The sequence below is a fragment of the Panicum virgatum genome, chromosome 5N (genome assembly GCF_016808335.1).
Source record: "Panicum virgatum strain AP13 chromosome 5N, P.virgatum_v5, whole genome shotgun sequence".
Classification (NCBI taxonomy): Eukaryota; Viridiplantae; Streptophyta; class Magnoliopsida; order Poales; family Poaceae; genus Panicum; species Panicum virgatum.
In genome coordinates this window covers 18,539,155-18,554,991 of record NC_053149.1, presented here as the reverse complement: position 1 = coordinate 18,554,991, position 15,837 = coordinate 18,539,155, and the positions used below count along the sequence as shown (strand labels likewise).

The 15,837-nt window shown below is 41.7% G+C and overlaps 1 protein-coding gene and 1 pseudogene across 1 annotated transcript; both read left to right on the top strand.

Moving 5' to 3' along the window:
• Window positions 1-606: 606 nt before the first annotated feature.
• Window positions 607-5,911, top strand: LOC120673761 (lysophospholipid acyltransferase LPEAT1-like). Its single transcript, XM_039954762.1, has 8 exons — window positions 607-1,163; window positions 2,316-2,435; window positions 2,541-2,578; window positions 2,737-2,801; window positions 3,566-3,634; window positions 4,476-4,609; window positions 5,347-5,487; window positions 5,605-5,911. The coding sequence occupies exons 1-8, from the start codon at window positions 717-719 to the stop codon at window positions 5,707-5,709; spliced, it is 1,119 nt and encodes a 372-aa protein (XP_039810696.1). The 5' UTR covers window positions 607-716; the 3' UTR covers window positions 5,710-5,911.
• An 8,370-nt stretch (window positions 5,912-14,281) lies between these two features.
• On the top strand, window positions 14,282-15,344 carry LOC120673757 (annotated as a pseudogene).
• Window positions 15,345-15,837: the final 493 nt, after the last annotated feature.

Sequence of the window (15,837 nt, the reverse complement as noted above, 5' to 3'; positions counted from 1 at the left end):
CGATCACCGCCACCCGTTGCCGCCTAAATAAGAAGTACAATAATGGTTAAAATAAATCAGTGTTTGTGTTTGTTAAAGAACATGTTGTTAGTTAATTCAGGGAGTGATTCCTCCCGCGTTATTATTATACAAATACAGCTGACAATTCTTTTGCCGATCCGGTTCGTCGCAAGCACCAACACGGCCAATCGGTTCCGCCGTGCGCCAACACCCTGAGAAAAGCAACGAAAACATGCGTACGCCAACGCCTGCACGCCGCCGCCCGCCCGTCGTCGCTTGGCGGCTTGTCTCGCCGTGCCGGCGGCGCGACGCGAGAGACGGGTGCGCATAGGATTGGATGGTGGGCTCCCCATCCAACTCTGCGAGCTCAGTTCCTTTCCGTGATGGACAACCATCCGGTGGGCCCGCGCCTGTCAGCGTCGCTCGTTTCGTAACCCCCAGGATTAGGATTAGTAATTAACCCGCACGGCTCCGACAGCGCCACCGCTCCCGACCGAGCCCACCCGCCAAGGACGCGCCTGTCGCCGTCCGATCCAGATCCCACGTGCCCCCGCCGCCGCTTCCGAGGCCTCTAACCCCTCGTCACAGCCCGAGCCCAGCGGCCAGCGCCGACCCGACAGAGTCCTCGTCACAGACGCGCTCCGCCCCCCGCCCCCCACCTCCGTCGCACCGCGCCGATCCGGCACGGCGCTCGGCCCTCGCGCGGAGGACGCGCAATGGCCCTCGACACCGCCGGCGAGCCGCCGCCGGGGCCCGACGCCGTGCGCCCGCTCCCCTCCGACGCGGCCGCCGCGCCCGCCCCGGCGGCGGGCGGGGAGCCGGCGGAGGAGCTGGACGCCAGGTACGCGCCGTACGCGCGCCGGGACGCGTACGGGGTCATGGGCCGCGGCCCGCTGGCGCCGGCGGAGGCGGCGCGGCTCGCGCTCGCGGCCGCCGTGCTCCTCCCGCTCCGCCTCGTCGCGGGGGTGCTCGTGCTCCTGCTCTACTACCTCGTCTGCCGCGTGTGCACGCTGTTCGCCGCCGCGGACGGGGGCCGGCCCCGGCTCGCGGGGTGGAGGAGGAGGGCGGTCCTGCGGGCCGGCTGCGCGCTCTCGCGGGCAATGCTGTTCGTCTTCGGATTCTACTGGATCCGCGAGACCGACAAGAGGCTCCCCAGTGCCGAGGTTAGTTTGGTTTCTACCGTTCTCTTCCGCCCGCGTGTCACGCCCCCGGGGGGTACGTGTTAATCGCCCAATGCTGCTTGTCTTCGAAGAAGGCTTTCCCTGCTTTTGTCGCAAGCATATAACGAGTTCGATACAGGTGTTTTGGATCAGTTTATACTTGCTTCAAATGTATTTGGTCTTGGAGCACCATGGTTGATGGGTTGTCTGCTACTCTTGAACATTTTGATTTACAATGTGCCAATACAACCATGGATCCCGCAAGCATTTAGCTGGCCATTTTTTAGTTATCTTTTTCGACAGGCCATGTAGAATGATGTTTCCATTACACCTTTCTATGTAGAGTTCTATTATTCCCCTGAGTCTGGAATGATTTTGAAGTTCTGTATGCACCGCTAGGCATTTACACTGTTGTAAATTGCAGAAAGGTTTTTTTGTCCCTTTTTTGTTTCTTGGCAACGCCATATGAATATTTTACTGTGGGAGCGATTTTCATGACTTTTTTGGGAAGAAATTGGGCCCGACGAAACAAACACTATTAAGCTGATGTTGCAATTATTGAATGGCACTGATTGGCTTAAACTAACATCTTAGTAGGCAAACTGGATTTTGCATTGTAGTTTATTGTGCTTGTACTAATAGATTGAATTGAAAGTTAGATTGATGTACTGTAACTTGTTTTCCACCACTTTATTAGATACTTTCAAATTCTTGAGACAGGTTTATTGTCACTATGCAATTGTCTGTCTACTATGAAACCTGTAATAAGTGGCTGGAACTTGGCATCATACTGTATTCTATTAGTTAGAAATACAAAATCTGGATGAAGTTATGTTCTCACTTTAGGACAATGAATGGGGACACCTTCCAAAATCTGTATTCTATTAAAAAGATCCGGGTGCCAAATTCTGTTAATTATTCAAAAATTTGCGATAACTGGCATTAAAGACCTTTTGTCCCTTCAAGCACCTATTAGATTGTACTTCAGTACCATTTAAAAGGTTTTTTGAGAGCAGAAATGTCAATGATTGCCCCTAATCTTTGGCACACAGTGCATCATGTAAGATTGCAGATTACTGCTGTTGTGCCCCCATGTGACTGAACTATAATTTTGTGACTTGGTTCCCCTGTCATCTTATTATAAATTTTTGTCAGGATGTAAATCAAGGCCATTCTGAAGAATTGGGAAGACCAGGGGCAATTGTTTCTAATCATGTGTCTTATGTGGATATTCTTTATCACATGTCAGCTTCTTTTCCAAGTTTTGTTGCTAAGGTACTGAATACTATTTTTATTGTTCATTGTGTACTTAAATTTTACGAATTAATGTATTCTAACTTTGTATCGTCCTGTCAATGCTTAAATTTGTCCTTATTATAGGAGTCAGTGTCCAGGTTGCCTCTAATTGGTCTCATAAGGTACATCTTCCATGCTTATTAATACTTTCTTGTTTTCTAGGCTGTGTCTTACTCATACATTATGTGAGAAAATGGTCTTATCTTACTCATTTATGTATTAATGATATATAGAATATATCAAAATTCACTCTACTTTTCTTTTTTCTGGTTTAATGCAGCAAGTGTCTTGGATGCATTTTTGTTCAACGGGAATCGAAGTCCTCAGATTCTAAAGGTGTCTCAGGTATATATTGACTGCAGCCCCTGAACTAGTTATACTCGTGCTACTATTTTCTCATGCTAAATAAGCGTTCCTGTTGTTAGCATCCTCAAAATGTACGGTTAGTATTAAATGGCTTTATTTACTAATAATTCAAATATTGCATTATATTCATTGCAACAATTGTTCTCCAGAATTTATACATTTAGGCAAATTTTTTTCTCGAAAACACTGGAGAGCTGCATTTCATTTTATTTCAGTAAGAGAGAATAAAAATACAAAGAGCGCCACAATGACCCCTTCCAAAACAAACCCAAACCCACACACCTGTATAAAGCAGTTGCATGCACAACGTTCACTTAAAATCTAAACGACCAGATCAACTTTTTGGACTAAAACTCCAGGTTAAGCGACCTTTTTGGACTTGAAGTCTTGTTGAGCACCAAAGGATGCTCTCATTTGCTACTGATTCAAGAACTACAGTAACATTAGGATTAGCGCAATTGAAGATGCACCCATTCTGGTGTTTCCAAAGCTCCCAGGCAACCTGGATAACCAAGGGGTTGAATCCCTTGTTCATTTCCTTAGGGATATTTTTGAGAGCAAAACACCACCAGCTTGAAAATCGAGTCTCCGAGGGTTGCAAATTTATACATGAAGGAAAATTTTGAACTTTAAATTATATACATGGCTTTGCTCCGTTGAGGAAAATTTTGCTTGCTATAGCAGCCTGTAATGTTCTGTAGTTTTTGTACATTGTTTTACTGAACTTTCTATACTGTATGTAGGTGCTGTAACTGAAAGGGTCCGAGAGGTTTGTCAAGATAAGAATACCCCAATGATGTTACTGTTTCCAGGTTAGTGCACAACCATTTCCTTTGCAGTTTTTCTTCTAATTCCTTTTTTTAATATAATGGCTGCACATTGTTTTCTAAGTAATTACCATTTTAAAGGGTTATTAGCATCATCCATTGAAATGCGCTGTTTCAAATCTGAAGCTGGCCATAACTATCCATAGTGTAGTGATCATTGATCAAAACATGCTTTGCGGAGAGAAAAACTGAATACAGCTGTTTTGCAAATTACTATTTTTACCTTTGATTGTTTGCCCTCAATTTTGTCTGTATGTTGCTACTTTATTTTAACCTGTCATGTGGGGGTGGCAATACCAGCGCCGCAACCGCATGCGTGACACTGCCAGTGGTGCGCCAGCTCTAGAGGAAGGAAATAGTGGTTAGTGATTTTTAGGAAGGATAAGATTTGGTTGTCAAGGGCACCCGCGTCGAGGGTAGCAGGGCCTCAGCGACGCAGTTCGTAGCCTTGGCCGGTAACAGCGCTGGGGTTCTTTCTAGGCGGCCCAATGTTGAAGGGGATGAGATTAAGAGGAAGAGGTAGATTAGGGTACCGAGTACAAGAGTTTAAGTTGGCAATTGACCTACCTATGCATGAATCTTATCCTTCCTAAAAATCCCTAACCACTATTTCCTTCCTCTGGAGCCGGTGTGCCCCTGGCGGTGTCACACATGCGGTTGCGGCACTGGTACTGCCGCCCCCACATGACAGAACCTGTCATGCTCTAGCCAATGCACATGTTGACACGTTAGCATTCTTATTCTATCCAATCTTTTTCCACTTTCTTTCATTTGAGCTCTTCAAACAAATTGCTTCCTCTGTATTATAGTTTTTTTTTTCTTTTAGAGGGAACAACTACAAATGGCGATTACCTTCTTCCATTTAAGACTGGAGCCTTTCTTGCAAGTGCACCAGTGCAGCCAGTCATTTTGAGATACCCTTACAGGAGATTTAGTCCAGCATGGGATTCCATGGATGGAGTAAGTACTGAAAGCAAATCTACACTTTCTTGAAAATGCCAATTTAAGAATGTGTAAGTAGACACAGGAACTCATGAGCAATTTAGTGCTACTTTGTGTGTAGATTCCTTGTTCTTTCTAGGCCAGAGAAATTATTTCATGTATTGCTTTTAAGTTTTTATTTACACGGGATGTTGCAAACTTTGCCGTTATTATTTTTACTCAACAGTACTGTCCATGTCTATTTAGTTGTGTAATATTGGACCTCCCTGTGCCTCCTTTTATATGTTTTCTTCTCCTGGGGTTTTTCAGATTGCTAGGTTGCTCCTTTCTTACTGTAACTTCCATAACTTCTATAGTTCAATAATTAAACTCCTACTGTTGTAACTTCCATAACTTCTATAGTTCAATAATTAAACTCCTACTGTCCTGCACACATACTATCACATTAGGGATACGGTCATTCGAAGAAATACATTATTACTTAAGACAGATAGTGTGACAGCCATAGCTAGAGCACTTTTTCATATTCGTATGAAACATCCAAAAATTTATTCAGGGTTTTATGTAATTTATTTCAGAAGTGTGTGGTAAGTAACCATTAAAACTCTGACTAGGTTTATACTCAGGGTTTTACATTTATTTCTGTAGTTTTCAATTAATATGGTCTCTTATCTCGATTTCTTTTGACAGGTCTCTTATATTGACTCATTAAATTCTGAAACATTTTTTTTTATCTTTTCTTGTAAAACTTGCAGGCACGTCATGTGTTTTTGCTCCTATGTCAATTTGTAAATTACATGGAGGTGGTTCGGTTGCCTGTATATTATCCTTCTGAACAAGAAAAGGAAGATCCCAAACTCTATGCAAATAATGTCAGAAAACTGATAGCAATGGAGGTATTCTTGTGATCTCATCTTTCATGAGCTTTAGGACCAGGTTCATCTTTTTAGATATGAATTGATGCGTTCGTGATTTCCAGCATATGAGTATATGACAACATTCTCTTTCTGCAGGGAAATTTGATTCTGTCTAATCTTGGTCTGGCGGACAAGCGTGTATACCATGCAGCACTGAATGGTAGTAGTCTACCTGACGATCGACATCAGAAAGATGATTGAAAGCCCTTGCTTGCTTTTTTTTTTTGTAAACTTACAGCTGATGAGTATTTAAGATGTGATTGTGCGGATTTTTAGTTTGTCATGCTGCGCTTGCTTCCCTTGTTTAAGGAGCATGGTGAATACCCTCCTGATACGACACTGTACAAAAAACATATGTCGTTATAGTTTGATATCTAATTGGTGCCTCTATGTTTGTGCCATTCGATTGGAATGAGTTCTGTATGCAATGTCTATTGATTCTGGGAACATTGTGATGGTATAGGGAGTAAGGTTCTGGACTTGAGAACCCGGTTCGTGTCATAATCTGAGCCTAGGGATTGATTCTGTTTGATAATCTTTAGTTTTTTTCTAACATTTTCTTAGGGTCATTATAATACATAACACTACTAGAGGTTCTAGTAGGGTCTGTAGGTGAATGCGGAGTTCAATAAGAAACACTCCCCACGTTCCAAATTAAAGGTTGTTATGGCATTTCTAGGTGTTATGTAAATCTAAATATACGCTATATCTAGATACATAATAAAATTTATGCACATAGAATTACTAAACTATCCATAATTTGGAGCAGAGGGAGTACAGATGATTTTTTATTTAACAAGCAAAATCAGAGCTAAAAAAACAAAACGTTTGAAACCGATGTAATTTTTTTCTTTAAACAAGGATGTCAGTACAACTGCAAATGGGTATGTAACATTATTAACATGTGTTGGGGTTCAGATGAATTATCTTTGCTAAAAGCTAACAGATTAGCACAAAATCAAGTTGAGCACTACTATAATATATAATTTTGCTGCACGCTTCTTCTTTCCAATAGTTTAGTTTATCTCTTATTGGTTTAACAAACAATAAAATCCTAAACAACATTTCAGTGGTTTGACAAGGCCGGAGTGCGCCTCAAATGCGCAGCCCACTTACAGAAAAATCTAGTGATTAGAACTTGAACCCCAACAAACGGCAGTGTCCAGTGTGTCGCACTCACACATTGGTTGGGCCTACTTTGGTTCCTAATCCGCAGGTATCCTTTCACTGCTGCCACCCTTTCTAGATTGTGGTTAAGTTCTCCTTTATCGTTACAGAAGCAAGGCATATGCTGACAACAATATCTTGCTAGCTTGTTCTGGCTGGCCAGCTGGCCATCATGATGGCCTTTAAAAAAGGGAAACAAGTTCAAGCCTCATGTCCTGTGGTAGTTTGAGGTATATGTGAACTTGCGTTGTGAAGTCCTGTGTGTCTTGGCTATGCGGAAACGGGATGTGTTTCAATACCTCTGTATCAACACGATGTAACCATCTTGAATTCAATAAAACTTCCTTACAAAGACATCTTCTGTTCTGATGTTGAAACATGGAATTACTCCTCCATCCCTTAAAAACTATCACTCTAGAAAATCATAGACAAATTAGTAAAAGTCTGAAGTGATCTTGTTACCCGTATTTATTAGCTATGTCTGGTTCTAATCGACTATCGTGTGCACATGCACACATTAAATAGGTTTACAAAATTTGAATCACACAATGACTCTCTTTTAAGGATGGAGACAGTATCTTTATAGTAATTCATTTATTTTTCTTAAGAAAACTTCAGATGCATGTAATTTTCCTATGTCAATTTGTAAATTACATGGAGGTGGTTCGGTTGCCTGTATGTGTATTATCCTTCTGAACAAGAAAAGGAAGATCCTAAACTCGACGCATATAATGTCAGAAAACTGATATCAATGGAGGAATTATTGTTATCTCACTTTCATGAGCTTCAGAACCAGGTTCTCTTTTAAATATGAATGGTTTTTTTTGATCCATGCCATTACAATTTGCTAACTTCTGAGATATGCCATTACAATCCACCTATTTTGAAACCTGCCATTACAATTTTTCGTTTCTTTGAATCGTGCCATTTTATACGTCTTTGATGCCCTTGGACCCACTTGCAGACCCTCGTATTTTTGTATGGCCCAAAATACCCCTGTTGCTTCTCTCCCAACACTCACTGACGTGTGGGGCCCACACGTCAGCTTCTTCTTCAACCTTCTTCTTCAAAAAAACCCAATATGAATTGATGTGTTCATATGACAATATTCTCTTTTTGCAGGGCAGCATATGACAACATTCCATCACCTGCTCTCCTAGAAATGCATTTTTAGGGGCGAATGATAGCATGACCCGCTTCTGCAAATGGTTTCACGTAAAAAAAATTCATATTTTTTTTGTATGATCTCAGATGAAGAAAAACTTTATACCAAAATTGTAGAGTTTGATGAGATCTAAAATTTTATAGCTGATAACTTTTTCATTTGAGGTTATTTAATAGTCCAAAAAATTATTATAAGCTTTCTGGCTTCAGTATCTATAAGTTTTGATTTGTTTTTAAACAACCTTAAATGTAGAGTAGTTCTATATCAAAGTTGTAGTGGTAAGGTCTAATTATACATTATTAATTTAAAACCATTTAGGATCACAAGATCATTTACTAGTTGTGTCCTACATATAGCTATAACTATATACTGTCTCATAGAACTCAAGTAATTATATTTTCAAGTTTCCACAATTTTAACCTCCATATACACTAAAATATATTTGGTGTAGTTTTTTTTTCATATCTATAGTTCACAACCATAGTGCAAAAATTTCAATATTGATTTGTTATGCTATATTTATTTAAATGAACTTTTGGAATAAAATTAAAAAATGTTTTTAGTGACGAGTGACGATGTCATCCGCTCGTACAATTCAATTTCAGTGTTAATATTTTTCCATATACACTAAAATATATTTTCAAGTGTTAATGTTAGAAAATTGATATCAGTGGAGGTATTCTTGTGATCTCATCTTTCATGACCTTCAGGACCAGGTTCATCTTTTTAAATATGAATTGATGTGTTCGTGATTTCCAGCATATGACAATATTCTTTTTCTGCAGGGCAGCATATGACAATATCATCACTCATTCCCTAGAAATGCATTTTTAGGGGCGGGTGATGGCATAACACATCTATGCAAATGGTCTCACATAAAAAAGATCATAATTTTTTCATATGATCTTGGATGAAGATAAACTTTATACCAAAATTGTAGAGCTTGATGATATCTAAAATTTTATAATTGATAACTTTTTCATTTGAGGTTGCTTAATAGTCCAAAAAATTATTATAAGTTTTCTAGTTTCAAAATCTATAAGTTTTGATTTGTTTTCAAACAACCTCGGATGTAGAGTAGTTCCATATCAAAGTTCTAGTGGTAAGATGTAATTATACATTATTAATTTAAACTCATTTAGGGTCACAAGATCATTTACTAGTTGTACCCTACAAATAGCTATGACTATATACTATCTCATAGAACTCAAGTTATTATATTTTCAAGTTTCCACAATCTTAATCTTTATGTACACTGAAATATATTTGGCATAGTTTTTTCCTATAACTATAGTTCACGATAACCATAATGTAGAATTTTTTGATTTGGCATGCATATTTATTTAAATGATTTTTGGAATAAAATTAGAAAATATTTTTAGGAACGGTGATGGTGTCGCCGCCCCTACAATTCGATTTCAGTGTTAATATAAAAGATTAGCATATCTCATAGAGTCACAAGTGACTGTGTAGTGTAATGGAGAGAAGAGTACGCGCGAGGGTTTGAGGTAAGTGGTTCAAACCCCGTTTTTTCGCAAGTGTGTGCATATTTCATAAAAAAATTGTAACTTGGTAATAGAGGGGCTTGTGGTGGTGGCCGGTTAGCTAGGATATTTTTTTTAATTTTGCTGTTTCCAAGCTTTTTCTAACTTTTTCATTATCTGGAAATTAATTTGTAGGGGGTCATGTAGTCACGTGCCCCTACAAAATCGATTTGTAGGGTAGGTGAGCCCCTCACCCGGCCCTACAAATGCATTCGTAGGAACGCGCACGTTACCGGTTCCTACAAATCAATTTTTAGCTGCGAGAAGCAGAGGCAGGTATTGCACCGTTCGTAAAATTATGTTTTTACTTGCCGCTAAATTTTTTTAGTAGTGAGAGTCAAACTTTTTTTATGTTTGATCAAAATTATAGAAAAGATTATAAAAATTTATAGCACCAAATAAATACATATATAATGAAAGTATATTTAATAAAAAAATCTAACAATACTTATTTGGTATCATGAATGTTAGTACTTTATTGTATAAACTTTGTCAAGCTTGAAATGTTTTCACTTTCAATTTGGAAAAGAGGGGTTGCACCGTTGTGGTCTACTAGGTGATCGACATCAAAAAGATGTCTGACAGCCCTTGCTTGCTTTTTTTTTGAACTTACAGCTGAGGAGTATTTAAGATTTGATTATGCGGATTTTATGTTAGTCATGCTGCGCTTGCTTCCCTTGTTTAAGGAGCACGTTGAATACCCTCCTGATACAACACTACAAAAAAAAAATCTGCATGGTTGTGTAGATTGGACGATATCTAGTTGGTGCCTGTGGTTGTGTTATTCGACTGGAATGGGTTCTGTACGCAATTTTCTATTGATTCTGGGAATACTATGATGGTACATGGAGTCGGGTTCTCAACTCGCCGTTCCGTTTCATAATCTGTGCCCAGGGATTGATTATGTTCGATAATGTTTAGCTTTTTTCAAACATTTTCTTAGCGTCGTTGTAATACATTGACAATACTAGAGGTTGTAGTAGAATGCAGAGTTCACTCAGAAATACAAATGAATTTGTTTTATTTAACCAGCAAAATCAAAGCTAAGAAAACAAAACGTTCGAAACCGCTGTAATTTTTTCTTTAAACAAAGGATGCCAGTACAACTGCAAACGGGTATCGGGTATGTAACATTATTGACCTGTGTTGGGGTTCAGATGAATTATCTTTGCTAAGAGCTATCTGATTAGCACAAAAATCAAGTTGAGCACTACTATAATACATAATTATGCCACAACGAGTTTCTTCTTTCCAATAGTTTATTTTATCTCTTATTGGATTGACAGACAATAAAACACTAAACAACATTTCAGTGGTTTGACAAGGCCGGAGTGCACCTCAAATGCACAGCCCACTGACTGATAAATCTAGTGATGAGATCTTGAACTCCAACAAACGGCAGTGCTCAGTGTGTCACACACTGGTTGGGCCTACATTGGTTGCTAATCTGCAGGTAATCCTTTCACTTCTGCCACCCTTTCTAGCTTGTGGTTATGTTGTCCTTTATCGTTACAGAATCAAGCGAATGCTGACAACGATATCTTGCTTGTTCTAGCTGGCCCTCCTGACGGCCTTTTAAAAAAAGGGCCGGGAAACAAGTTCAAGCCTCATGTCCTGTACTAGTTTGAGGTATATGTGAACATGCTGTAAAGTCCGTGTGTATCTTGGCTATGCAGAAACATATCTTGGCTATGCAGAAACAGGAAGTGTATTTCAATACTTGTATCAACTTGATGTGACAATCTTGAACTCAATAAAACTTCCTCTCAAAAAAATCTCATGTTCTGATGTTGAAACGTGGAATTACTCCTCCATCCCTTAAAAAATGACACTCTAGAAAATCATAGACGAATTAGTAAAAGTCTGAAGTGATCTTGTTACCCGTATTTATTAGCCATATCTGGTGCCATGCACATGCACATATTAAATATGGGGCTTACAAAATTTGACCATACAATGACTCTCTTATAAGGATGGAGGCATTATCTTTATAATAATTCATTTTTTTAGAAAAAATCATATGCATACAATATTCCTGCAGAATTTTTATGGAATCCATTTGTTCCAAAACTGTCTAAAACTTTACTAGATCAACATTCCACTTTGTACTTGGCGAGATAAAGTATACAAATTTATAAATAATGTCACGATATTTTACTATAGTAGAAACTCATGTGCACATAAAGCTAATGACTTGGAAAGTTTTTCTGGCAACAGACAATTTGTATGTGAAGTTCGCGTGAAAGATATAAAGTGAAACAGAAAAAAGTGTGTCACTACATATTGGCCATCAATGCTCCGACATCCAACTGAATAAAGTTTCTCGACATCCAATTGAATAAAGTTTCTACGATACGTCCATATATGCTCTATGAAGGACCACGAATTGGATTAATATAGTGTGTAATCTGTGGGGCAGAGTAGTGGTTTGGAGTGTTCGCTAACTGAGGTGGACAGTAAAATATATTAGCTTTTGTTATTTACCTTACCTTTATTTGATCCCTCTCCACCCAGTGCAATTTAAACATTTAGTGATTACCAAAAAAATTTTAGTAATATTTTCACTTGGTGGTGCCAGCCATCGAGTCTACTCCTAATGCTACCAACTCATGATACGGATAAAGGCAAATCGGCACGATTAAACTGGCAACCCACTAAAAAAAATCTAAACAGGTTAATTTTACAATATTATTTAAGAAAGATCGAAAAATAGTGAACCCAATTTTATTTAACGCTAGAAACATAGGTGTGTATTATTTTCAAAGAAAATATATTTCGTTAGAAAAAAATTTAGGTGTCACTTATATTGTGTAACAAGATGACAATTCTCCCTATGGCTTAAGCATAGCAGTGTAAACGGATCAGATGCGGATGGACATCTATGAATACTCATACAAATAATTAGTTTTTCTTATATTCGAATTCAGTTTAGGATGTGTCAGATAAGATATAAAATATCGATATTATACATATCTTACTTTGAGTAATCAAACTTTCATGAGCATTAAAATACCATATCATGAATTTTGCTGACCCGGCGGTGTCATTATGACAAGAGATGAGGGAGAGTTTCGTGCGATGAGAGAGAAGTTTCACCTCATGAAACTCAGGCACCGCCAGGGGCAGCCGGGCCAGCCACTGCCGCGCCCCTGCCCGCTCCACGGTCGGCGGCCGCCGCGCCCCCGGCCAGAGCAGACCTGGCCCCCATCGCGCCGCTGCCCCCTGCACCAGGGCTGGCCGGCGCCTTGCCCCTAACCGGAGCACCACGCTCGGGCTGTCGCCTTGGCGCTGGCCGGAGAACCAGCAACCGTGGAGGTCCGGGGAAGGAGCGTGGGAGCTAGGAGCGAGCGCGGCAGCGCGGGAGCCAGCGCGGGAGCGAGCGAGCGGGCTAGGTTTGGGTTGTCGCCCGGCAGCAGAGTGGGGAGTTTGCGATCCCGGATGAATGACGACCGGGCTCAGTGGGGGTGTCACGCCCGTGTCATTTGCTCGGCAAACGAGCCACGTGCGGGTCGTGGTGATGACCTGGGTGTTGTCTCTCTCCTCTTAATTTTCTTGCCAAATCAGCAATTCTGCTGATGTGTCACTGTCTTTAATGCCCATGACACCCTAATGACCTTAGCACTGAGACTGGCCTAAGTTTTCAGTCAATGGTAACCTTGTTAGAGACATGGCACTGAATGAATTTGTGTCATTTATTGCTTCTTTTTTAGGTAGCTGCTACTTGATACCGGTGACGTGGAGACATGGACGTAAAGCTTGAGCACTAGATTTCATTCTTGTGCCCAGAAAATATATGTAATTCTACTATTTTGTTTTGGGACATATGCATTGTAGAGGCCATAGTGCACTTGCATGATTGAATTGAGCTCAACGAGTTGCACACTAGTTCAGAAGTAAGCAATGATAATTAAAACAATTAATGATAAGCATTCGAGTACAGGGGCGGATCTAAGGGGGGCTGAGGGGGCTCCAGCCCCCTACTGCCCAAAATTCCATGGAGCCCCCCACAGCCTCCTCCTAAAATTTTGGAGACTATTGATGAAGGAAGGGAGGGAGAAAGAAAGAAGAAGAGTCACCAGCCCCCCTGCCTTCCATTCCTGGCTTCGCCACTGTTCGAGTAAGTTCTCGGCACATCGATCCACAAGCAGCAGCCAAGCTGCCAAAAGACCACCACACACACCTCTCTCTCTCTCTGCACGTGGTAGGACGGACGCCAGCAATCGATCGATTTGCACCTCGGAGGGCTACTGCACGTGCGCGATTTTCTCTTTACCTGTGCTGACTTCCCTTCGTTCCCTTTAGTTATTCATGAATCATCACTTTGTTTTTACCATTCCATTTCATTCGCTTTTTTTTTGAAACGAATTCATGGATCAGTTCGTGTCATTCTCTTTAATCATCCATGGAGCATTTCGTGGTAACCCGTCCTGAAATTTTACAACACGGACTTACATGCAACATAAAGTAAATTTTATAACCAAACATTTGTAAAGAAAAACGTTGAAACAAAATGTGATTAAAAAGTATTGGAACAAAGGATTGTAGACATACGCAGCTCTTGTGCACGAAGCTCGGCGTCGCTGGCTCGGTGCAGGAGCTGCTTTCTCACTGCTGGTTCTGTAAAAAGAATAAGAGAGTTCTTAATTAGAAAAAGGGAATAAAAGAGTTGATAGAGAAATGGAATGGCGCAAAGAGAATGAGAGAATGGAATGGCACAGAGAGAATGATGAACGGGAAAGCAGCACTCTGGAGGCCAAGGAAACACACGTGTTTCTTGGGCGTGTCGTGGCTAGCGAATGGAATTGGATTTCCGCTCTCTCTCTCTCGCTCTCGTGTGTGTGTGTATATATATATATATATATATATATATATATATATATAAATAGCTAGCCCTATTCTGATTGCTTCACAACAAAGTGAAAACGCCACAATCCACAGAAACTATGGGTCTTTTGCACGTCCCCAGTAGTAGTAGGATTCAAAGGTTTTACTACCTTTTGCTCTTTCATGTGCACCCATTCTGGATCCAACTCTCCTACTTCCTCTTCGTCTCCCTCTTCGGTTTCTTGATGCTAAAAGCCCTGCCCATGAAAACCAGCGCAGTCCCAACGCCCTCGGGCCTGGACCTGATCTTCACGTCTGTGTCTGCGACGACAGTGTCGAGCATGGTCGCCGTCGAGATGGAATCCTTCTCCAACTCCCAGCTCCTTCTCATGACCCTACTGATGCTCCTCGGCGGCGAGGTTTTCACGAGCATGCTTGGCCTCCACTTCACCTACACCAAGCTCAAGAAGTGAGAACAATCTCATGATCACGAGGTCATCAATGGGCCACCGGCGACTAGCTTAGAGCTGATCAGTACTCCCATGGGAGCTCCACCAGCTGCCGTCACACTAGATCAAATGGAGACAGGGTTCAAGAACCAACGTGACCTCACATCCATTGCCAGGTTGCTAATGTTCATCGTGTTGGGCTACCACGTGGTGGTGCACCTCGCCGGCTACACGCTCATACTAGTCTACCTTTGCGCCGTCGCCGGCGCGAGGGAGGTGCTCATCGGCAAGAAGATCAACCCGAGCACCTTCTCCATCTTCACCGTCGTCTCGACGTTCGCCAACTGCGGCTTTGTTCCAACGAACGAGGGGATGGTGTCCTTCAAGTCCTTCCCGGGCATGCTCCTCCTCGTCATGCCGCACGTCCTCCTCGGGAACACGCTCTTCCCCGTCTTCCTCAGGCTCTCCGTTAGAGCGCTCGCGAGGGTCACAAGGAGGCGAGAACTCGGCGAGCTGCTGGTGAGCAGCGGAGGACCTGCTGCTGCTGGTGGCCGACCAGCCGCCGCCGCCGCTGCTTCCGCCATTGGTTACGACCACCTGCTGCCGTGTTGGGATTAGTCCCATATTGATTGTAGGGGGAGAGTTGAACCAACTTAAAAGTGGGGGAGTCACTCACCTCTTGGGCTAGTTTTTTGGGGGAGTGTCGGCCCAACAGACATAAGAGCCGCTGCTGTGCGTTCGGGTGCGTGTGTGGCGACCCAACAGCCTGGGGCATGTGCGGGCACGCGTGAGTCGCGGCCCGGTGGGCTCGTGTGTCGCTAGTTCGGTGCCAACAATTGGTATCAGAGAACATTGTTCCCCGAGGTTCCATTCGCAAGATGAGCGTTTGACCTACTCTGGAAGATAAAATTAGGAAAGCACAAAGTTCAGACAAAGGCTTGAGGAAAATCCGAACGCAGACTGGAGAAAATAAGGCACCTAATTTTAGAGTGGATAATGAGGGAACTTTATGGTATAAAAATAGGATTTGTGTGCCCCAGGAAGGAGACTTCCGACAGATAATTATGGATGAAGCCCATAACTCGGCCTACTCCATCTACCCAGGATCCACCAAGATGTATATGGATTTAAAACAAAAATATTGGTGGAAAGGAATGAAGGCGGATATTGCACGATTTGT

Coding starts and splice junctions, on each gene's coding strand:
- LOC120673761 (XM_039954762.1), top strand. CDS start 717: ATGGCCCTCGACACCGCCGGCGAGCCGCCGCCGGGGCCCGACGCCGTG. Junction 3,635..4,475: donor AATGATGTTACTGTTTCCAG/GTTAGTGCACAA, acceptor TTTTTCTTTTAG/AGGGAACAACTACAAATGGC. Junction 4,610..5,346: donor CATGGGATTCCATGGATGGA/GTAAGTACTGAA, acceptor TAAAACTTGCAG/GCACGTCATGTGTTTTTGCT.